Genomic DNA, 23,673 nt, shown 5'->3' with positions numbered 1-23,673 from the left:
CCTGAGAGCTCACTGTGGCTGAGAACCCGGCCCCCTGCCTGCCATCCGGATTCACCTCCTCCTCTGGCTTCTCATGGCAGAAGTTCAGGCTGGGGGCTTGGTTTGAGCGGAAGACGCCCTGCCTAGCAAACTCAAGGCTTGGACTTCAGACCCAGTATGGCCCCTTCTCCCTCCAGTAAAGACGCTGCACCCGCTGGTGGTGTCTGCGAGGTTGGTCTTGGCCACGGGGTGGGGTGGGGTGGGGATGGGGCTGCACTGGGGTCTCCAGAGGTTCTCTACCCTCCCCCTCTGCCCTCCACACTGACATCCCCGTCTTGGGCCTGGAACCACTGGATGGCTAAGCCACTGGCTTGGGCAGAAAGACTTGTGTCTTGGCAGAAGGGGCTGGTGTTCGATGGTGTTCAACACAGCGATCCTTCCCTCAGCGGGTGGGGGGGTTCAGAAAGGTGGGGGGGTGCTGGGAAGCTGCAAGGGGGGTTCTGTTTACAGTGAGCAAATGCCATGTTGGTATCACCCCAACACTGGGGTGGGAGTGGGGACGTGGTACCCCCTCTAGCGAGGCACAGCACACAGCTGGTAGGCGGCCGGCATCATGACAGTTTCATGGACCCCGATGGTGCTGGGCCGGGGCTGGCCGGCCGGCACCGAGAAGCTGAAGCGCTGCAGGAGGCAGGTGAAGAAGAGGAAGAGCTCCATGCGCGCCAGCGGCTCCCCCGGGCATGCGCGGCGGCCTGCGGGGGACACGCGCGGAGCGCGGTCAGCTGGGGTCCGGAGCCCAAGGCCCAGGCGCCCGGCCAGGGGACAGGGAGCCGGGCCCCGCGCCCCGCGCACCTGCTGAGAAGGGCATGAAGGCCTCGGGCTTCACAAAGCGGCCCTGGGCGTCCAGGAAGTGCTCGGGGTGGAAGCGGAAGGGCTGCTCCCAGACGCGCTCGTCCTTCAGCACCGAGGACAGGTTGATGAGGAGCATGGTGCCCTGGGGGGTAGAGCGAGGTGATGCGGGCTCGGGACCCCAGGTCTCCACCGGCCTCACGCACTACATGGCCCCTTCCCTGCTGGCGGGTGGCCTTTCCCCTGGTGCCCCACCCAGGCTGCTCCAGGGCGCCGCCCTGGTGGCCCAGCAGGGGAGACTCATTCATTCCCACAGTGCGCCCCCAGGCCGCAGACCCCTGGGCCCCGACCTTCCCACTGGCCCTGCAGCTCTGCCGTCCCCCCAGCTCCAGAGCCTCGGATCACAGGCTGAATTTCCGTCCTGCCTTGCTCACCACCACCACCGGTATAAAAAGGGGCCACTGCACTGTATTGGTCGACCAGAGGACAAGGCAGAGCTGTGAGTGGGAGGAGCAAGGTCACTGCTCCGGGCTAATGCAGTGTAGACTTACCTTGGGGATGAGGAAGCCCCGAACATCAATGTCCCGGGATGTCATGTGGGGCACGCCCAACGGGACAATGTCGGCAAAGCGCTGCACCTCGTGGATCACGGCGCTCGTGAAGGGCATGCGGGCCTGGTCCGCCATCTCTGGCCGCCGCCCCTGCCCGATGACCTCGTCGATCTCCTGCTGCACGCGGCCTGAGGGTCAAGCAGGGTCACAGCCGTCAGTCCCCGCGCCTGGGCCCCGGACCTGCCTCAGCCTCTGTGCCAAGGCCCAGTCCCGATGCCACTCTTCCTGCCTCTCCCTCCACCCCCCCCCCCCCCCGCCCAGCTGGCTTACCCTGCACATCCGGGTGCAGGATCATGAGCAGCAGGGCCCAGGACAGCGTGACCGAGGTCGTGACCATCCCGGCAAAGAATAGGTCAGCCACCACCATGCGCAGGTTGTCGTCATTGAAGCTGCTCTCGGGGTTCCCCTTGGCCTGGGAAAGAACAAGGTGGCTCTGGGCTAAGGCAGCAGAGGACAAGGCCCCACAGCACCCCCACTGCCTCCCACCAGCCTAGAGCCTGGCCTCACCTCCCTCAGCCCTGTGGGGTAGGGGCGGCCACACCTCACCTTCTCCACCTCAGCCAGGAAGGCGTCGGTCAGGTCTCGGGGTGGCTCATGGGGGTCCCGGGTCATCCTGTGCTCGGTGAGCAGCTCGTCCAGCAGGGCCATGAAAGACATATGTGCAGGGAAGGCCTTCCCAGGCAGCCCTGGGATGCGCAGGAGCGCGGGAACCACGTTCACCAACTGTGACAACAGAGAAGCAGGGTCTTTCTGTGGTCCCCGTTCACCGGGATCACTCTGAGATGCCGAGTCCTCCAGGTCGGACACAGCCCCTGCCTCTCTCCAGAGGTCACGGGTTCCTCTCCCCAGTGGCAGCAGCCTCCTTGCTCTGCCTGCTCCACCCAGATGGTGAGGACACAGGTGGTCCCTCTCCAGAGCCTTGTGACCCTAAGTCGCTTCCCTCATTGCTTTGAGTGTCCCCAGCCCTGCGGTTGGCCTTCTGTGACCTTTCCCCATGCCCTCCCAGCATGACTCTGCATGCAAATCCCTTCCCTGGATCTCCAGCTGTAGGCAGCTGGCCCTGCAAGGTCCCCGGAGTCCCCACCATGGGTAGGAGGCCAGACGGTTCCTTCAGAGTGTCGTGCAGCAGGTCCAGCATGCTGTCCAGGGCGGCGTCGTCGTACTCGAAGCGGCGGGCATAGATGAGGGAGGCGATCACGTTGCACACAGCCTTGTTGAGCAGGGCCTTGGGGCTGAAGGGGCGGCCTGGGAGCGGCAAGGAGGCTGAGTTCTGCCCTCGTCCTCGCCGACCCGCCCTCCTCGCGGGCGCTCGCCCCGTCCCCGCCGCCGCTCACCGGCGTGGTCAGCGAAGGCCGCCCCGAGGCAGCCGGCCTCCTCGGTCACCCACTGCTCCAGCGACTTCTTGCCCAGGCCGAGGTTGCGCAGGGTGGACACGGAGAAGCGCCTCTGTTCCCGCCAGGCGCTGCCATAGCGCGCCAATAGCAGGCCTGGGGGCGGGGCGAGGCGTGGGCGTGACGGAGGCCCGCCCCCCGCCCTGCGTCCATAGCTGATTGGACGAGACAGAAGTCCACCCGCAGCTCTGTGCCAATCAGAGCCTTGGGCCTGAGGCCGCCCCCCCTCTGCCCTGCCACCAATGAGATTCGGGCATCGACCCTAGGCTCTTCCGGTCCCGCCCCCAGGCGCGCAGGTCCCCGCCCCTCTTTCCGGCCCCGCCCCCTCTTGCCTTCTTCCGGCACCTCCCCCTGGTCACCGCCCATCCGTCCTCCCCGGGGCTCCTTTCCTCAGGTTGGGGCCTCACGGTGGCTCCCCTGGCCCCGTCCGCCCCCCACCCCCCCACCCCCGCCGCCCTTGCCTTGAGATCTGGGCCCGAAGCCCAGGTGTTCAGCGGCCGGCATGGGCGGGCGGTCGGCGGTGTCCTCGCCGTGCTGCACCAGCGCCTCGCGCATGGCCTCCGGCCCGCTGACCACCACCACGGGCGTCCAGCCCATCTGCAGGCCGACCACGTCCCCGAAGCGCCGCTGCAGCTGCGGGGCAGGGCGGGGTCTTAGCAGACTCGGCCCCGTTCCCAACACCCTCAGGGCCGGGGCCCAGGTCCACCGGGCAGCGCGGGGAGGACACCTGGGCTCCGGGTGCCAGGGCCGCTTCCTCTCGGCGCAGGGAAGCCTCCCGGGGCTCCGCAGAACCCCAGAGCTGCCAGCAGAGCTCCAGACACCCCACTGTGCAGGAGGAAAGCCAGACCTCCCCGGCCAGAGCCCAGGGCCCCACAGCGCACCCCACCCATCCAGGACCCCGGCCCTCCCTCCACCTGCTGCCCGACTGAACCCTACCCGGGCCTCAGCCTTTTCATTTTTTGTTCTGGGTGAGGCTTGAACCCCGGGCCTGGACTCGGTCCCTGAGCTCTTTAGCTCAAGGCTGATCTTCTACCACTTGAGGCACACTACCACCTCTGCTTTCTGTTGTATAAATGGTTTCAGGGGCTGTCTTGCCTGGGATGGCTTTGAACTGTGACCCTCATATTCCAGGCTTCTGAGACGCTGGGATTACAGGCCTGAGCCACTGGCGCGTGGCTACCTCACCCCTTTTGATAATGCAGAAGGCTGTAAAGTTTACGGGACTTCTGCTCTGTGCAACTGCATCCCTGACTCACTGCCGCGTCTCACTCCTGACCTTTGCCCTGCCACGCTTTGGTCGTGGAAAACACTGACTGCCACTGGGCCCCGCAGTGCCCTCCCCAGGAAGCCCGTCCATCTTTCTGGACTCAGCTCCCTGTGTGGCCTGCGGCTGCCCAGCACTGTCTCTGTGGGCTTCCTCGTGCCCTCTGCTGCCCCCAACAGCTCCTCACCTTGTAGAAGAAGTATGGAAGGTTCTGGAAATCCACGTGCAGCAGGGTGCCCAGCCCTGGCAGTGGCACAGGGCCTGGTGGGTAGCGAGCAGCCCAGCGTTGGCGCCGGTGCATCAGGTCCACCAGGAGCAGGAAGACGGCCACGGCCACGGCCACGGCCCACAGAGCTTCTCCTGTCAGCAGCCCCATGGCTGCCTATCTGCGTGCTGGGCTCCTCTGGGCACAGCCCTTGTTACACCAGGACTGGGCTGGGCTCTGAACCAACCAGAAAGCCTCCCTTAGAAAGGTCATGAGGTTGAACTTTGTCTTCTGCCAGGAGTCCACCTGGGCACAGCGCCATGGTGCTGGGCGGGGCCAGGGCAGCTCCGAGGTGGGGCAGCTGCAGAGGTCCCTGCCCCCCTTGCCCCCTCCCACTGGTGCTCAGGGTCGGATCAGGGCAGAGCCGGCAGGGGACCCACCCTACACCTGTCTTCCCCGCCTGTCTGTCTCACTGCTCAGTGATGTCTCCCCTCCCCCCACACCTCTAATATGTCACAGTGTCTCCCACTCTCGCCCCCCCTCCCCTCCCCTCCTCTTAGAGGACAGGTGCACTGTGCTGCTCCTGGGCTTCCCTGCATTCCCTTAGTCACGGTGCTGATGAAAGGGACGGCGGAATGCGAGCACACACGCAGAGATCCTCCGCCCGTACCCGAGTGTTTCTCATGACCTGAGTGGGAGCCCCAGGCAGGCTACTTTCCACACCAAGGAGGCTCATTGGGCCCCAAAGTCCCTGAAGCCCAAAGGACCAGGCGTGGTGGCACCGGCCTTCCGGCCCCAGGGCTCCGCGTGCTCCTGGTGAGATTCTGGGCGCCTGTGCCCGCCCGGTCTCCTGGGTCTTTCTCCCAGGGGGAGGAGGAGGGGGATGCACCAGATGTGTCCTGCTCACCCACTCTGGGGCTGAGCTCTCCTTCCAGTTCCGCCCCAGTCCTGCCCCACCCACTCCTCAGAGCGCATTTCCATCTGAGCATCACCTCCAAGGAGATAAGGGTGTGCCCATTAGGAACCCCAAGCTGTGGGGCGCACCGACTGGCCCCACCTGTCCGTGCCCATTGGTGTGTGGTTGTTTCTCCTCTGGAGTGAGGCCCTGAAGAGCCCCGCCTGCCTCAGTCCCTGGGGGCGTGCTTGCTTGCACCGCCTCCCGGAAGAGGGATTCAGGTTAGTCCCGCCTGCCTTCCGGTCCGGAACTGGAAAGGCGGCTCTAGCTGGCCACGCCTCCTAGCCTTAAGACCATGTGCAGCCAATGGCTGCCGGCAGTAACCTGGGGGCGGTCCTGCTAGTACATAGGCCGCCCCTTAGGGAGGTCCCATGGCCTTCTGCCCTTGACTGACAGCGAGGACCGCCAATCATCGCCCCTGGCTAGGTATGTTACACACTCCTCTTCCTGCTGCCACTGCCCATACTTAAGATCGAGTCCGCCCCACTGAAACTGAGAGCAGTCTTGAACCTCTCCCGAGTTGTCTGATTGTCCAACTACGGGCGAAAGGTTCGGTTGGGCTGGGTGCGGGCGACTCGCGGCTCGTTACCTATTCTGGGTTCATCCTCGGCGGGGTGCGCTTCCTCGCCTCTCCCGCTGGTTGGGAGAGCACCCGGGGTTCAGGGACCCCTGCACAAGCTGTGCTCCAACCCGTGCAGTCCTGTCCCCCTCGCCTCCCCCAGCGCGCCTTCCAGGTCACTGTAATGCCAGATTTCTGGTCTCTAAAGACCACCAAGGAGCCGATTCTGATGCAAATGCACAAGAGAATTTATTGCAAGCTCTAGCCTGGAATCACAACCGTCACTGACGCAGCAGATCTGGATTGAGAGCCCCGACCCTCCAATAGGCAGGGTTTTTATTGTGATGAGAACAGGGGCAGGGTATTTTCAACTTGGCGGGTACTGGATTGGATGGCATTGAGCAAGCAAGTCTTGTCCTATTTCCATTGGCCATCTACCCTTTCAGTTACCTATTTTGGCTTTGATATTGGGAACTGGCCTCGATATCAGGAATTGACAACAGGTGGTCACCTAGCACTGATGCAGGGGGTTAGTGCAGGGGGTAGAGCAAGTCACAAATGGGTTCAGCAAGCCATTTATGGAAGCAGAATTTTGTGGTCATACTGACTTAGCACCAACTTTATTTTAACAATTGCGACCATGTTTCCCCATAGCCACTAAGCAAGCCTGAGCAGGCCAAAACAATCCAGTAGTCAGTCATAAGTAAACCAACCCAACAGTTACCATGGCATTTCTATACTATTATGGTTATTCTATAGTCTATGACTATGATCATTTTTTACTGTCTGGTACTATGGTTGTTACCCAGGTACAGAGGGGAAGAAGGGCTCCCTGTATATATATATATTTTGTGTATAGTTCCAATCTGTGTCTGGTTTTTTAGGGGCAAGAGGTATTTTGATCAATCTTACTCTTACAATGAGCAGAATTTAAGATAAAACCTTTAATAAATGATTTTTAGCATTGTTTACTCTCATTTACCAGGGCTTGCTAGTTTTAACAAGATATTTTAGGACACCAAATACTTTTCTTGCTGGAAATAGCTGGAAGCGGGTTCCTTGGGCTAAGACTCAGCCCACCCAGTACTTGACTGTAGTCTCAGCCCAATTTTGACTAGAGCATTTAACAGGTCAATTGACCCTTAAATACCTTCAGTTGGAAGAAAATGGCTACTTGAAGCTGCTCTCTCTTCCGGTCGGTCCTCCTGATCCCAGGGGGTCTGGAGAGACCGTTTGGAACTCGATGCCGGCAGAGGCCGCGTGTTCCATGTCTTCCTGTAAAGTAAGTTAGATTACAACAAACACATCCCTCCTCTATGAGGACCTCCAGAAGGGGGTCAAGGCGTCCCTTGACCGCCCAGGGCTGGGAGAGCTCTGCTGCATCCAGCTTCTGTCTCAGGCCTACAGACGGTGCACCTTCAGATTCAGACAGGCCCACTCGGCAGCCCCACAGACGGCCTCCACGGCTAGCGCACTTCCCAGCACGCCCTTACAGATGGGCCCACTCGGCAGCCCCGCAACCACAGACGGCCTTTACAGCCAGTGCACTTTCCAGCACACTCTTGCAGACGGGCCCACTCAGGCAGCCCCACAGACGGCCTTTCCAGACACAGACGCAGAAACAGATTGGTCGACCAAGGTCAGACATACACACCTCCACCTCCAGAGGTTTCTTTTCTTCACTCAGGCGTCTTCCCCAAAAAAGGTGGTTGAGGACTCTTCCGGGCCCATGCACCAAATGTAATGGCGCATCCCCCCAAGGGAGGGGACCACAATGTGATGGGGTCTGAGGGTGGGGGAAATCCCCATCCCTCCAAGAGTCCACCACTCAGAGACAGTCTCAAGTAAAAAGATGGGTTTATGAGGAAAGTAAAAAGTGAACTGACTGGGCCACGGCCCAGACTCGGGAGCTCGGACCACAACCGTAAAAAGCAGGCTGGCCAGCGAGGGCCGCAGCCCAGACTCAGGAGTTGGGACTGTGTGCCCCTCTATTTTTAAATGTCAAATTACAAGGAACGGGCTGGGGATATGGCCTAGTGGCAAGAAAGCCTGCCTCATATACATGAGGCCCTGTCGGGATCTGAACAATCCCCTTCTCCCCGATCTCACGGGGAGAATGGATAACCCTAAAATCTATGAAAGAGCACTCGGCCTTGCCCTCCGCCGGCGGAAGGCCAAAGGCATGTGTTGGGATCCATTTTCCCCTTGATGGAAGGGGCTTGATGCACCTCCCCCAGCTGGGGAATGTGGCCCTTCTACCCTCTCTACATTGGAATCCGGAGAAACCGGTTGGCCAAATAGCCCCCCGACTCAGCCGGTAGCCAGCCCGGCGCCCACCAGCCCCGCCCTGGTTCGGCGCGCTCAGAGTGACGGTAGGTAGTCCTTGGAGGTCAGGTGACAGCTCTCAGCCTATCGGAATCCTGGCCAACCCCCTTCCTTCGGGATCATCTCCCCCTGTCCTTCTTTCAATAAAGAGAGTTCGCTCCGAGAAGCCGCCCCCGTGGCATCAGTTCGCCAGCGCCCAGGGAAAGGGGGTGGACCATAACTACGGCAGATCGCGTGCCCGCCAGGCCGGAGTGACCCCTACGTCTCACTCTAACTTACCTGCAGGCCGAGGGTTAGGGGAGAGGACGATACGGAGGGTAAAAAGAGAGAAAGAAATAAGCATCCGAGCCGGGGCAGAGAAAAAACCCCAACAGGCATGCTCTCATTGGCTTGTGCTAAGTTGAGGAAAGGTTGCGGAAGCCTCCCCTCCCCCCAGTCCCCTCACATGTTACCAAGAGCAGGGGCGAGGAGGAAGGCATCAGGGACACGCTGCGGTGGTGGGAAGCGTCTCAAAGACTTTTAATATGGAAAGGCACTTATATAGAAGTAATGGCGGGAAAGAAAGGGGCTGGCCAAAGGGCCAGTCATAGGCTAGGGAGCATGTCCATCAAGTGACATCACGAAACCTACTTTGTGGGCGGGACAACCCCATCATGATGGCACGCACGTATTCACCTCCCAAGGGGTGGAGGCCAGAAGGTGGGAGGGACTTCCATTGTCCCAAGGCTGGCGGAAGGGCAGCCTTCCCAAGGCCATAATAATCCCCAACAAGGCCCTGGGTTCAATTCCCCAGCAGCACATATACAGAAAATGGCCAGAAGTGGCGCTGTGGCTCAGGTGGCAGAGTGCTCGCCTTGAGCAGAAAGAAGCCAGGGACAGTGCTCGGGCCCTGAGTCCAGGGCCCAGGAGTGGCCAAAAAAAAAAAAAAAAATTTACAAGAAACTAATCTCATGGGTGGGGGTGCAGCTCTCTAGCATGGAGTCATCACCAGGGTTTAGAAGGTGTTATAATTGTAACAGAAACACTTATATTTAGTTACTCAGGTTCTCAGGTCAGCCCTAACATCGCCTAATCACACGCCCACTCCCCCCTCTCCAACCACCTACTGCCTGCTCACACCCCCAATCCACCTGTGACCACCCCACACACTCACACACACACCGACTATCTACACACACAGTCAAATGGGCGTGCTGTCTCAAGTTCAAGAACATTGGTTCCCAGCACAGGGCGGGAGTCCGGGCTCCTCCTGGCTGAGCCGTCCTGGTGTGGTCTCTGCTCAGCCAGGTTCACGTCCCGCCTGGGCCTTGCCCGTGTTCTCTTGCTGACCCTGGTTAATTGGAGCTGAGGGGTCAAGAGGCAAGTGTGCTTCTCTGAGCTCATGCCTTTTCCGCATCCACTCAATGGCATCAAGGATTCCAGGCAGAGGAGGCCCGGGGAGGGATGGGGAACTTCTGGATCATTCTCAGCCTGGGGCAGTTGTCTGCTCCAGCACCCTGGGAGAAGCTGGGTCCAGAAGAGCTCCGAGCAGCACCAACCCTGAGGCTGGGGGGCAGGGAGAGCGGCGTGGGGGAGCACGGAGAGCGAGAAAGCAAAGCTCTGAACTAGAAGGAGGCCGAGGCCGAGGAGGGGGGGTACCCCGCAGCATGGAAGGGGACCCTGGCCGGACTTGGGGTAGAGGCAGGGGGCAGGGGTCCAGGAGGGAGGAAGGGAAGGAGGGGAGCCCCTCCCCCGCCCTGGGGCAGACAGCACAGGCAGGAGGAATGCTGGGAAGGTACGGCATCACCAGCTAACTGGGAAAGGGCCTTGAATTCCCCAGGGTGGATGGGAAGGACCAGAGAAGAGGGGAAAGAAGAGAAGGGGGACATAGGGGACCCCCGAGTGCCTGGGCTGTGAGAAGAACAGCGGGGGTCCTGGGAAGGGGGGCCGTGGGGTGCAGGGGTGCGGGTGGAGGGCTGGGGGCAGCGTGGAGCTGCGCGGTGTGTGCGGCAGAGCAGAGGAGGGCAGAGGGGGCGGGCGGTGTCCTGAGAGAATCTGAGGATGGGGGGAGCCGCAGGCCACCCTGGCCTTGTGTGGGACACCGCGACAGCATCAGCCAGCGTGGACTGTGGACACCGAGAATGCGATTTCTCTCGGGAAGCTGTGGTGGATGGCGAGGAAATCTGCACCACTTTTTTTTTTTTTTTTTGGCCAGTCCTGGGCCTTGAACTCAGGGCCTGAGCACTGTCCCTGGCTTCTTTTTGCTCAAGGCTAGCACTCTGCCACTTGAGCCACAGCACCAATTCTGGCCGTTTTCTATATATGTGATGCTGGGGAATCGAACCCAGGGCTTCATGTATAAAAGGCGAGCACTCTTGCCACTAGGCCATATCCCCAGCCCCACAGTGTGTGATTTCCATCTCAGAGCATTAGTGACTGTGTGGGCCTCGGGTGATCTGTTTTTCAGGGCTGAAGCCTGTGGACTGAGGGGTGGGTTCAAATCCCCAGTGCACCTTGAGAGGGCACAAAGGGCCTTGGGGCAGCTCTGCTTTGGGCCCTGCAGTCGATCTGGCAGGCAGGACTGTGGCCGCCTTGGGATTGTGGGAGCCCTGGGGGCAGCTGGAGACTGGGGAGGGAGGGCGGGGGGTCAGGTTCCCAGGCCCTGCCATGGCCCTGGCACCCCTCGGCCCTTACCTGCAAGAAGGAAGATGTGCCCCAGGTACAGGGACCTGTGGAGCCTGCAGGAGAACGGCTGTGAGGGAGGCGGGGCCCCTGTGGGCGGGGCAGTGGGAACCCCGCTTTCCTCCTCTCTGCCCTGGACCCCCATTCCCCACCAGGGGCCAGTCAGGGTTGGTGGCTCAACCAACCTCGGGCACCAGGGCTTGGGCTGGGCCTGGCCCACACCTGGCTCCCCTCCCCGCGATGGCCTGCGCACACACGCGCGCACACCCACACACGCACACACAGTGACATCTTCCACCTTGCAGGACCAGGACGGCAGCTCTGCTGCTCACACAAGGTGCCTTCCCCTCGCCCAGCTCCCAGACTCCTCACCGGCTGAGATCGAAGCAGGGATCCCCCCCCACACCCCCGTCTTTGATCATTTGGGGCACAGGATCAGGGCCCAAATCATGAACCTTACCCTTCTCTCTGGCAGCAGAATCCCAGCACCATGTTCCGCCTGGAAAGAAAAGAGGCACCAGGGCCACTGTGTCCTGCAGGGCTGGACTCCAGCACCCCCTCCCGGTGGGTCTGGGTGGGAAGGCCCAGAACCTTCCCCCATGGGCCCCGGAGAGCCATGTGGCCGGTCCGGCTGCACATCAAACTCAGCCCACTTTGGAACATTCTCTGGAGCTTCTCCCAAGACCTCAGTTTCCCCATCCCTCCACCAACGAGCGCAGTTTCCGTGGCAGAGCTGGGAAGGTAGTCCCCAGATCAGAGTGGGGAGGATGCGAGGGGAAGGAAGAAGGAAAAAGGGTCAGGGCTGCTGAAAGTTGGCAGAAAAGGGCCCTGCTTTAAGTGGCTAATTAAAATAGTAACTAATAAGTAGTACACATACATAGCAAATAAAAACTACTAACACTTTCAATCACCTTACTGGTTTAAAAATGTCTTTGGGGGCTGGGAATATGGTCTAGTGGTAAGAGTGCTCGCCTCGTATACATGAAGCCCTGGGTTCGATTCCCCAGCATCACATATATAGAAAACGGCCAGAATTGGTGCTGTGGCTCAAGTGGCAGAGTGCTAGCCTTGAGCAAAAAGAAGCCAGGGACAGTGCTCAGGCCCTGAGTCCAAAGCTTGTCCAAACACTGGCAAAAAAAATAAATAAATTAATTAAAAAAAATCACACGCTGTTAAACCCTAGGGTAGAGGTCACACAACCGCGAATGCCCTAGGATAGAGATCGTACAACTACTAGTGCCCTATAATAGAGATTATACAACAGCCCAGCATGGAGTTGACACAACCACACAACACCCCAGGATGGAGTTGACACAACCATCCAGCAACCTAGGACAGAGATACAGTACCACTACTGCCCAAGGGTGGTGGCCATGCGGCCACACAACGTTCCAGGGTAGAGATGACAAAACCACACAAACCCTAGGTCGGGGGTCGCACAACCTCATAACAGCAATAGAATGGAGATCACACAACCACACAACACCCTAGGACAGAAACCAAGTGTTTGCTTGCATAACTTTAGAAGAATTATATATCTTTTCCCAGACTTTAAATTAATACCTAATACCTTAGTTGACTATTGATTGATTCTTTATTTTTAGTGGTGGTTCTGTGTATTGAGCTCCAGGCCCAGGCTCTGCCCCTGAGGCTTTTGTTTTTGCTTTTTTCCTTTCAAGCCTCATTCTTTGCCATGTGAGCTACGGCTCCTTCTCTTCTGGTTTTGTTGTTGCTAATTGGAGATAGGAGTCTCATGGACTTTCCTGCCTGGGATGGCTTCTCATCATGATCGTCAGATCTGAGTCTCCTGAATAACTAGGATTACAAACATGAGCCATCGGCACCTGCCCTTGTCTGGCTTTTCAGCCACGTTGTCAGGCTGTAGCCCCGGCTGGCCTCAGATTTGCCCCCGAGTGCTGAGCTTAGAGGTGTGTGCCGCCATATCTAGCAACATCTCTTTTTACCACAAGGTTCAAGGGCTTAAAGGGCTATAATTTCAGGTGTATTGTAAATACTAACATTGGAAAATAAAGGACTAGAGGCACAGCTCAAGTGGTGGAGAGCTAGAGTGCCATCGCCCCAGTACCGAACTAGAGAAGAGAAGCCATGTCGTGCCATTCAGTGTTCCCTAGTCTTTCTCACCAACCTGCAGGAGCCGGGTACTACTGTTTCCAGAAGTCTGTGTGGAAAATGGTGCCAGACTACGAGACTGCTGAGCAACCCACACAGGTAGGGAGCGTCCTCGGCTGCGGGGGCCTGGAGGCCGGGCCAGCCCCGCGGGAATGGGACTCTGCCACCGTCTGCAATCTAGCCACCTATCACGTGCAAGCGCGTGCCTGTACCTCCCTCCCTCCGTGTCTCCAGCACCTAGGCACACGCCAAGATAACGGCTGAGAGGGAGGGCTCCGCTGGAATCGCAGGTCAATGGCCAAGTGTCAAAGCAGCGCCTCCCCTCCCCCCCCCCAGCATAATCCGGATGGGAATCATTCTATCTTCCAACCTTTCTTGTGACCTTTGATATTGACCCTACATTTAGGAGGGACAAATTTACTACACTGTTCCCCCCCACCCCCATAATCCTCCATTCGAATGAGTTCTTATATTGGGAGTTGAAGGTCTCACTTTTTTTTTTTTCCTGGTCCTGGGGCCGGAGCTCTGGGTCTGGCCGCGGTACCTGAGCTCCCTTTGCTCCAGGCTGGTGTTCCACCCCCTGGACCGGTGCGACACTTCTGGCTTTTTCCGGGATTACTTGGACGTACGCGCTTCACACACTTTCCCGCCCGGGCTGGCTGTGTGTCTCGATCCTCGGGTCTCGGCCTCCTGAGTGGCTGGGGTGACAGGCGGGCCACAGTGCCCAGCTTCACACACTCGTGTGACACAGCTGCACACGCCCCGTGTCCTCCAAAACACTGCGGGGCTCTCTCTCTTCTCTTATTTTCAACTGAAGTCCAAGTTTTACAGAGTAAGATTCATCCCTTTGTTAGACAGCTTCGACGAGCGCGCCACCACTAAGCCACGTTCCCAGCCCGGCCCATGAGTGTGGATAACCGCGTGCGCTCCACGCGGACCAGGAGACAGCAGCACGAGCTCTTAGGACCATCCTGTAGGATCCGGTGTGGGGTGGGCGGGGAGTCCCCAGCACTCGCCGGCGATGCCCAACTCCCTTCCCTGCTTCCTCACTGGTTTAGCACTGCGGGGTGTACTGTCCTTCCAGATCACATACATGGGTCGACTGAATTTCAAAGAGGGGCTTGGCTGTCTCCACATACCCCCCCTCCCCCCACATTTATTCTTTTGTAGTCGGAAGGGTGTTCTGCGTTCATGCTCTCTTCCACATCCGCTTTCTTTTTCTTTCTTTTTTTGCCAATCCTGGGTCTCGAACTCAGGGCCTGAGCACTGTCCCTGGCTTCTTTTTGCTCAAGGCTAGCACTCTACCACTTGAGCCACAGCGCCACCTCTGGCCGTTTTCTATATATGTGGTGCTGGGGAATTGAACCCAGGGCCTCATGTATACAAGGCAGGCCACATTCCCAGCCCCACTTTCTTCTGACTTACTGACTTTATTGTGGTTTTCCCTTTCCTCCTAATCGCCATCCCCCTCTGATGTCACCTTTGCCGCGTCCGTTAGTCTAGGGATTTCCCAGTGCAGGAGCTTCCCCGCTGTCTCGGGAAGATGCTGTCACGTCACCGTGTGAGCAAACTCCCGACCACCCCAGGGACCAGCACTGGCCTTATCGTCTACCGCACCTTGCCGCCTGCCACCAGCCCATGGCCTCATTCAGAAGCACTGTGATTCAGTGATCAGAGCACCTCACTTCTCTTCTGGAAGACATTTCTTCCCATGTGTTTTCCGTGGGTGCAGTTTTCCATTCCCATGATGAGATTTTTCTTTTGTAAGGACTTAGTGGTGGTTTCTTGGAGACCGTTTTGTTCAGATCCTTCTCCCCTTGATTCATGAATGCGTTCATCTTTCTAAAGACTGTAAAGTTAGCTACTCAGGAGGCTGAGATCTGAGGATCACCGTTTGAAGCCAGCCGGGGCAGAAACTCCATGACACTTATCTCCCGTTAATCACTAGATAACTGGAAGTGGAGCTGTGCTAGCCTTGAAGAGCAGAGCTAGGAAGGGCTGGGAATGGCTGAAGTTATAGAGAATTTGCCCCCAGCCCCCCACTACAAAACAACGAAACCAAAACCCTTCAACGCAGCTTCCATTTAAAGACACTTTGAGAGCCCTGGCAGTCGGAAGGGGCCTGCCGGTGAGGGCAGAGGCGGGAGGAGACCTCACCGCAGCCTTTCGTCTCCCCTTGTCACGCAGCTGGTGGGGGAGACCGCGAGGCCAGTGTGGGGGCCAATGGATAAGTGCTACCCGGCACCTGCTCAGGTGGGTACGGGCTGGGGAGGTAGTGGGGTGGCCGGGGCTGCACGTGGAAGACAAGGCCCCCCCACCCCGTGAGTGTGTCACTTCTGGTCTCCCGCAGAGACAAGCCCTCAAGGGGGAGAAGAAGCAAGTGTCCAGGGTAAGCAAGGCCGGGCTGGGGACCCTCCCCGGGGGAGCTCCCTGGGGGCGATGGCAAATGCCTTTGGGGAAAGTGGCCACAGCTCAGTGACACAGGGAAGGACAGCAAAGGCCACGGGTGGGGATGGGAGTGCAGAGGTTCCGAGGCCCTCGCTGCCCACTGTCTGCCCCTCTTCAGGCCTCTCCTCAGGCCACGGCCCCCAAGGCCACGGGAGGACAGAATGACCCTGCCCTGCAGGAGACGGGCACTGCGCCTCGGGAGGAAGGGCAGGTGAGGGTGGCAGGGACCCCAGGTCTGCCTCAACTGGGCCTTCCCCAGCCCGACAGCCATGGGCCCTGAAGGACGGGGAGGCCGAGGGATCGGGGGGCAGGGGTGCTAAGGGCCGGGTCACCCTCAGGACCATGCTGCCATGTCGGTAGATCATGGAGCTCTAGGGGGAGCTGGAGCCACAGCAAGCTGGGCTCAGTCCTGGCCAGGCGTGATGGCTCATTGCGCAAAGCCTCAGTTTCCTCATCTGAACAGCACGGAGTCCATCTCCTCTCACCGCTGTGTCCCGCCTCTTCCACCCCAGGAAAAGAAAATGGGAAAACAGGACGTTGTCCTACCTCCCTCTGGTAAGATGGTGGCCCCAACCCTGTGGTAGCAGGATGCCTTCCTCCACAGCTCAGAAACAGTGTCAGGACATAGTTCCTCCCTCCCCCCGCAAACCTTCCTGACCTGGAGAGGAGCGGGGGAAGCACTGGACAGGTGCAGGGCCGCCCTCAGGGAGCCTGCCTTGGGCCACACCCCCTGCTGGGCTGGATGGAGGACACGCCCCCAGCGGGTCGCCTAGCAACCTTTCCCAGTGGCATCTGGTGTCGGGGAGAGCTGGGCGCTCGGTAAAGGGTCTTGCGGGCAAGGGACAACTGCTTGATGCTTAGTGGAAGATGCTGAAGTGGAGACTGAGGAGGGGAGACCCGGGGGCTGGAGCGTCGTCCTGCTTTGGAGAACATTCTGGCTGAGTTGGTTCCCAGGCTCTGACAGCTCAAAGATTAAGAACCACGCAGGAGAAAGGATCCAGTAAATCCTCTAGTGGCTGCTTCTATCTATATGGCTGGCTGCCTCATTTCGGGGCCAGGGCAGCCTGGACGGCGCGGGCCGGGCCCGGGCATCAACCCCACGCACACTGGAACCCGCCGCGGGGCCTGGGCCGCCAGCCCTGGGCTCTGCCCAGTGGACGGCCTGCCGAGCCCACACCTCCCACAGGGGGCACGGAGCCGCCAGGAATGGGGAGCCCGCGTGGGGCTGGCGCGGGCCCCTGCACAGAGGGGGCTCCGGCTCCTGCCCGGATGGCCCGGGTTCCCGCCCAGCCTGCGTCCTAAACACCCGGGAGACCCGGGAGGTCCTCAGACGCTGCCATCAGCCGCTGGGATGCGGACGGGGACGACGCGTCCCGCCCGTGCCTGTGGATGCGGCTTCCTCTCCCCCAGGCCCGTGGGCCCATTTGCCGCTCCCACAGCGCCCCTGGCCTGGCGGCCTCTCCTCCCATGGGGGGAGGGGCATCTCCGCACCGCCCCCACCTCGAGCGGGAACCTGTGAGAGCCAGGACCGCAGCATCCGAACTCAGAGCAGAACGACAGGCGCTGCGGTGTTCACATCCTGCGAGGGGAGCGGAAGCCGCGGCCGCCCAGTGCAGCGCCAGACAAGGAAAGGGGCTCCGTCTGTGCGGGCCCCACGCCCGCCTGGAGCCCTGGCCGCGTGCTGCGGCCTGGCGGGGAGGAAACCGCTCAGCCCGGGGCTGGGCACGCGGGCTGCCAGGGGGCGAGGGCCGCGGGTCAGGCCTGTGTCTGGTGTCGGGAGGCCCGCAGGGCGGCTCCCATCAGGCCTTGCGGGTGAGGCTTTGGCTCCTGAGAGCTCACTGTGGCTGAGAACCCGGCCCCCTGCCTGCCATCCGGATTCACCTCCTCCTCTGGCTTCTCATGGCAGAAGTTCAGGCTGGGGGCTTGGTTTGAGCGGAAGACGCCCTGCCTAGCAAACTCAAGGCTTGGACTTCAGACCCAGTATGGCCCCTTCTCCCTCCAGTAAAGACGCTGCACCCGCTGGTGGTGTCTGCGAGGTTGGTCTTGGCCACGGGGTGGGGTGGGGTGGGGATGGGGCTGCACTGGGGTCTCCAGAGGTTCTCTACCCTCCCCCTCTGCCCTCCACACTGACATCCCCACCTTGGGCCTGGAACCACTGGATGGCTAAGCCACTGGCTTGGGCAGAAAGACTTGTGTCTTGGCAGAAGGGGCTGGTGTTCGATGGTGTTCAACACAGCGATCCTTCCCTCAGCGGGGTGGGGGGGTTCAGAAAGGTGGGGGGGTGCTGGGAAGCTGCAAGGGGGGTTCTGTTTACAGTGAGCAAATGCCATGTTGGTATCACCCCAACACTGGGGTGGGAGTGGGGACGTGGTACCCCCTCTAGCGAGGCACAGCACACAGCTGGTAGGCGGCCGGCATCATGACAGTTTCATGGACCCCGATGGTGCTGGGCCGGGGCTGGCCGGCCGGCACCGAGAAGCTGAAGCGCTGCAGGAGGCAGGTGAAGAAGAGGAAGAGCTCCATGCGCGCCAGCGGCTCCCCCGGGCATGCGCGGCGGCCTGCGGGGGACACGCGCGGAGCGCGGTCAGCTGGGGTCCGGAGCCCAAGGCCCAGGCGCCCGGCCAGGGGACAGGGAGCCGGGCCCCGCGCCCCGCGCACCTGCTGCGAAGGGCATGAAGGCCTCGGGCTTCACAAAGCGGCCCTGGGCGTCCAGGAAGTGCTCGGGGTGGAAGCGGAAGGGCTGCTCCCAGACGCGCTCGTCCTTCAGCACCGAGGACAGGTTGATGAGGAGCGTGGTGCCCTGGGGGGTAGAGCGAGGTGATGCGGGCTCGGGACCCCAGGTCTCCACCGGCCTCACGCACTACATGGCCCCTTCCCTGCTGGCGGGTGGCCTTTCCCCTGGTGCCCCACCCAGGCTGCTCCAGGGCGCCGCCCTGGTGGCCCAGCAGGGGAGACTCATTCATTCCCACAGTGCGCCCCCAGGCCGCAGACCCCTGGGCCCCGACCTTCCCACTGGCCCTGCAGCTCTGCCGTCCCCCCAGCTCCAGAGCCTCGGATCACAGGCTGAATTTCCGTCCTACGTCGCTCAGCACCACCACCGGTATAAAAAGGGGCCACTGCATTGTATTGGTCGACCAGAGGACAAGGCAGAGCTGTGAGTGGGAGGAGCAAGGTCACTGCTCCCGGCTAATGCGGTGTGGACTTACCTTGGGGATGAGGAAGCCCCGAACATCAATGTCCCTGGAGGTCATATGGGGTAAAGTCAATGGGATAATGCTGGCAAAGCGCAGCACCTCGTGGATCACGGCGCTCGTGAAGGGCATGTGGGCCTGGTCCGCCATCTCTGGCCGCCGCCCCTGCCCGATGACCTCGTCGATCTCCTGCTGCACGCGGCCTGCAGGGTCAAGCAGGGTCACAGCCGTCAGTCCCCGCGACTGGGCCCCGGACCTGCCTCAGCCTCTGTGCCAAGGCCCAGTCCTGATGCCACTCTTCCTGCCTCTCCCTCCCCCCCAGCCCAGCTGGCTCACCCTGCACATCCGGGTGCAAGATCATGAGCAGCAGGGCCCAGGACAGCGTGACCGAGGTCGTGACCATCCCGGCAAAGAATAGGTCAGCCACCACCACGCGCAGGTTGTCCTCATTGAAGCTGCTCTCGGGGTTCCCCTTGGCCTGGGCAAGAACAAGGTGGCTCTTGGCTAAGGCAGCAGAGGACAAGGCCCCACAGCACCCCCACTGCCTCCCACCAGCCTAGAGCCTGGCCTCACCTCCCTCAGCTCTGTGGGGAAGGGACGGCCACACCTCACCTTCTCCACCTCAGCCAGGAAGGCGTCGGTCAGGTCTCGGGGCGGCTCATGGGGGTCCCGGGTCATGCTGTGCTCTGTGAGCAGCTCGTCCAGCAGGGCCATGAAGGCCTTCTGTGCAGGGAAGGCCTTCCCAGGCAGCCCTGGGATGTGCAGGAGCGCGGGGACCGCGTTCACCAACTGTGACAACAGAGAAGCAGGGTCCTTCTGTGGTCCCCGTTCACCGGGATCACTCTGAGATGCCCAGTCCTCCAGGTCGGACACGACCCCTGCCTCTCTCCACAGGTCACGGGTTCCTCTCCCCAGTGGCAGCAGCCTCCTTGCTCTGCCTGCTCCACCCAGACGGTGGGGACACAGGTGGTTCCTCTCCAGAGCCTTGTGACCCTAAGTCGCTTCCCTCATTGCTTTGAGTGTCCCCAGCCCTGCGGTTGGCCTTCTGTGACCTTTCCCCATGCCCTCCCAGCATGACTCTGCATGCAAATCCCTTCCCTGGATCTCCAGCGGCAGGCAGCTGGCCCTGCAAGGTCCCCGGAGTCCCCACCATGGGTAGGAGGCCAGACGGTTCCTTCAGAGTGTCGTGCAGCAGGTCCAGCATGCTGTCCAGGGCGGCGTCGTCGTACTCGAAGCGGCGGGCATAGATGAGGGAGGCGATCACGTTGCACACAGCCTTGTTGAGCAGGGCCTTGGGGCTGAAGGGGCGGCCTGGGAGCGGCAAGGAGGCTGAGCTCTGCCCTCGTCCTCGCCGACCCGCCCTCCTCGCGGGCGCTCGCCCCGTCCCCGCCGCCGCTCACCGGCGTGGTCAGCGAAGGCCGCCCCGAGGCAGCCGGCCTCCTCGGTCACCCACTGCTCCAGCGACTTCTTGCCCAGGCCGAGGTTGCGCAGGGTGGACACGGAGAAGCGCCTCTGTTCCCGCCAGGCGCTGCCATAGCGCGCCAATAGCAGGCCTGGGGGCGGGGCGAGGCGTGGGCGTGACGGAGGCCCGCCCCCCGCCCTGCGTCCATAGGTGATTGGACGAGACAGAAGCCCACCTGCAGCTGTACGCCAATCAGAGCCTTGGGCCTGAGGCCGCCCCCGCCCCTCTGCCCTGCCACCAATGAGATTCGGGCATCGACCCTAGGCTCTTCCGGTCCCGCCCCCAGGCGCGCAGGTCCCCGCCCCTCTTTCCGGCCCCGCCCCCTCTTGCCTGCTTCCGCTGCCTCCCCCTGGTCACCGCCCATCCGTCCTCCCCGGGGCTCCTTTCCTCAGGTTGGGGCCTCACGGTGGTTCCCCAGGCCCCGTCCGCCCCCCCCCCCCCCACCCCCCGCCGCCCTTGCCTTGAGATCTGGGCCCGAAGCCCGGATGTTCCAAGGCTGGTATGGGCGGGCGATCGGCGGTGTCCTCGCTGTGCTGCACCAGCGCCTCGCGCATGGCCTCCGGCCCGCTGACCACCACCACGGGCGTCCAGCCCATCTGCAGGCCGACCACGTCCCCGAAGCGCCGCTGCAGCTGCGGGGCAGGGCGGGGTCTTAGCAGACTCGGCCCCGTTCCCGACACCCTCAGGGCCGGGGCCAGGTCCACCGGGCAGCGCGGGGAGGACACCTGGGCTCCGGGTGCCGGGGCCGCTTCCTCTCGGCGCAGGGAAGCCTCCCGGGGCTCCGCAGAACCCCAGAGCTGCCAGCAGAGCTCCAGACACCCCACTGTGCAGGAGGAAAGCCAGACCTCCCCGGCCAGAGCCCAGGGCCCCACAGCGCACCCCACCCATCCAGGGCCCGGCCCTCCCTCCACCTGCTGCCCGACTGAAACCTACCCGGGCCTCAGCGTTTTCATTTTTTGTTCTGGGTGAGGCTTGAACCCCGGGCCTGGACTCGGTCCCTGAGCTCTTTAGCTCAAGGCTGATCCTCTACCACTTGAGGCACAGAACCACCTCTGCTTTCTGGTGGTTAATTGGAGTTTCCGGGGCTGTCTTGCCTGTCATGGCTTTGAACTGTGATCCTCATATTCCAGGCTTCTGAGAAGCTGGGATTACAGGCCTGAGCCACTGGCGCGTGGCTACCTCAGCCCTTTCCAAAATCCAGAAGGCTGTAAGGTGTACAGGACTCCTGCTCTATGCAACTGCATCCCTGACTCACTGCCACGTCTCACTCCTGACCTTTGTCCTGCCACGCTTTGGTCTTGGAAAACACTGACTGCCATTGGGCCCCGCAGTGCCCTCTCCAGGAAGCCCCTCCATCTTTCTGGACTCAGCTCCCTGCGTGGCCTGGGGCTGCCAAGCACTGTCACTGTGGGCTTCCTCGTGTCCTCTGCTGCCTCCACCTGCTCCTCACCTTGTAGAAGCAGTACGGAAGGTTCTGGAAATCCACGTGCAGCAGGTTGCCCAGCCCTGGCAGTGGCACAGGGCCTGGTGGGTAGCGAGCAGCCCAGCGTTGGCGCCGGTGCATCAGGTCCACCAGGAGCAGGAAGACGGCCACGGCCACGGCCACGGCCCACAGAGCTTCTCCTGTCAGCAGCCCCATGGCTGCCTCGCTGCGCGCTGGGTTCCTCTGGACACAGCCCTCGTTACACCAGGACCGGGCTGGGCACCGAACCAACCAGAAAGCCTCCCTTAGAACGGTCATGAGGTTGAACTTTGTCTTCTGCCAGGAGTCCACCTGGGCACAGCGCCATGGTGCTGGGCGGGGCCAGGGCAGCTCCCAGGTGGGGCAGCTGCAGAGGTCCCTGCCCCCCTTCCCCCCCCACTGGTGCTCAGGGTCGGATCAGGGCAGAGTCGGCAGGGGACCCACCCCACACCTGTGCTCCCTGTCTGTCTCACTGCTCAGTGATGTCTCCCCCCACCCACCCCGGGCACCTCTAATGTGCCACAGTGTCTCCCACTCTTGCCCCCCCTCCCCTCCCCTCCTCTTAGAGAACAGGTGCACTGTGCTGCTCCTGGACTTCCCTGCCTTCCCTTAGTCACGGTGCTGATGAAAGGGACGGCGGAATGCGAGCACACACCCAGAGATCCTCCGCCCGTACCCGAGTGTTTCTCATGACCCGAGTGGGTGCCCCAGGCAGGCTACTTTCCACACCAAGGAGGCTCATTGCACCTCAAAGTCCCTGAGGCCCAAAGGACAGGCGTGGTGGCACCGGCCTTCTGGCCCCAGGGCTCCATGTGCTCCTGGTGAGATTCTGGGCGCGTGTGCCCGCCTGGTCTCCTGGGTCTTTCTCTCGGGGGAGGGGAAGGGGGTTGCACCAGGTGTGTCCTGCTCACCTACTGAGGCTGAGCTCTCCTTCCAGTCCTGCCCCAGCCCCGCCCTCCCCACTCCTCAGAGCGCATTTCCATCTGAGCATCACCTCCAAGGAGATAAGGGTGTGCCCTTTAGGAACCCCAAGCTGTGCTCCAACCCGTGCAGTCCTGCCCCCCTCACCTCCCAAGCGCTCCTTCCATGTCAGACTCGCTCACACCTAATCACACTTCCCACTCACCCCTCTCCAGCCCCTACTGCCTGCTCACACCCCCAATCCACCTGTGAACACCCTACACACTCACACACACAGAGACTATCTACACACACACAGTCAAATGGGCGTGCAGCCCTCAAGTGAAAGAGCATTGGATCTCAGTATGGGGCGGGAGTCCGGGCTCCTCCTGGCTGAGCCTTCCTGGTGTGGTCTCTGCTCAGCCAGGTTTGCTTCCCACCTGGGCCCAATCCGTGTTCTCTTGCTGACCCTGGTTAATTGAAGCTGAGGTGTCAACAGGTAAACATGCACTTTTTAAAAACTATTTACTTATTTGCATTTCTAGCAAGCATCGTAGTTTGTTACTTTGATTTCACCACCATGTACTACTTATAAACTCTGATAGACACCTTGCATTCATCTTATGGAGCAGGAGCAGAAATACACTGTAAACTGGATATTTCATTTTTAGCATCAGATTATCATTATTGTAAAAGTGGGCAAGTCCATGCAAAAAGAAAAGGAAGTACATTTGCATTCATGGCATAAAAGAAACAAACAGTCCAGCTGTGAGGTTTTACCAAGGGCCAATTTCTGTGTCTCTCTTTCCCTCCCTCTCTCTCTCCTGCTCTTTCTCATTCCCTCCTTCCTTTCCTGCTTCCCTCCTGTCTTCCTCCTCCTTCCTCTGTCTTTGTCTCTCTTTCCTTCTTTTCTTGGTAGCACAAGTGGGGCTTGAACTCAGGGCTTTCAATTATCACCTGGGTTGTGTTTTCTTTTTCTTAGGTTTGCCTTCTACCATGTGAGCCACAGTTCCATTTCTGGCTATTTTTTTGCTGTTTAATTGGAGAGTCACATCTTACGTACCCCACGGGACGAGCCAGGACGAGCCAAGACGAGGGAGAGTCCTGAAACCGCCCGCTCCCAGCCCCCTTACGTTTAAGGAGGACACTCAGACGACTCCGGGGAAATATCACGCAGTCTCTGGTTATAATGGGGGGGGGGGGGAACCTTTATAAAGGCCAAATGGCGGCAGGGGTGTAGTGTGCCTAGCTGGCCGCTATGATTGGCTGCCAGGGCTGTCC

At 60.6% G+C, this 23,673-nt stretch overlaps 1 protein-coding gene across 2 annotated transcripts; it reads right to left on the bottom strand.

The window, feature by feature from the left end:
* Positions 1–210: 210 nt before the first annotated feature.
* LOC125357505 (cytochrome P450 2D17-like) lies at positions 211–23,574 on the bottom strand. 2 transcript variants are annotated; one of them, XM_048354487.1, is made up of 11 exons: positions 23,456–23,574; positions 21,676–21,728; positions 4,282–4,476; positions 3,292–3,463; positions 2,774–2,926; positions 2,524–2,684; positions 1,986–2,162; positions 1,710–1,851; positions 1,380–1,567; positions 832–973; positions 211–731 (listed from the first exon to the last, which is right to left on the bottom strand). In XM_048354487.1, exons 3-11 carry the CDS (start codon positions 4,468–4,470, stop codon positions 553–555), a joined length of 1,503 nt encoding a protein of 500 aa, XP_048210444.1. In that variant the 5' UTR covers positions 4,471–4,476; positions 21,676–21,728; positions 23,456–23,574; the 3' UTR covers positions 211–552. The 2 variants fall into 2 exon arrangements, with proteins under 2 accessions (XP_048210444.1, XP_048210436.1); XM_048354479.1 differs by lacking the exons at positions 211–731; positions 832–973; positions 1,380–1,567; ... (5 more) ...; positions 4,282–4,476; positions 23,456–23,574 and adding exons at positions 17,414–17,935; positions 18,036–18,177; positions 18,584–18,771; ... (3 more) ...; positions 19,969–20,121; positions 20,491–20,662 and having other exon boundaries at positions 21,481–21,855.
* Between the last annotated feature and the right edge of the window lie 99 nt (positions 23,575–23,673).

Source organism: Perognathus longimembris, chromosome 1 (assembly GCF_023159225.1).
Source record: "Perognathus longimembris pacificus isolate PPM17 chromosome 1, ASM2315922v1, whole genome shotgun sequence".
In the NCBI taxonomy this organism is placed as follows: Eukaryota; Metazoa; Chordata; class Mammalia; order Rodentia; family Heteromyidae; genus Perognathus; species Perognathus longimembris.
The sequence above is the reverse complement of the archived record's forward strand: the minus strand, read 5'-3'. Positions and strand labels throughout refer to the sequence as shown.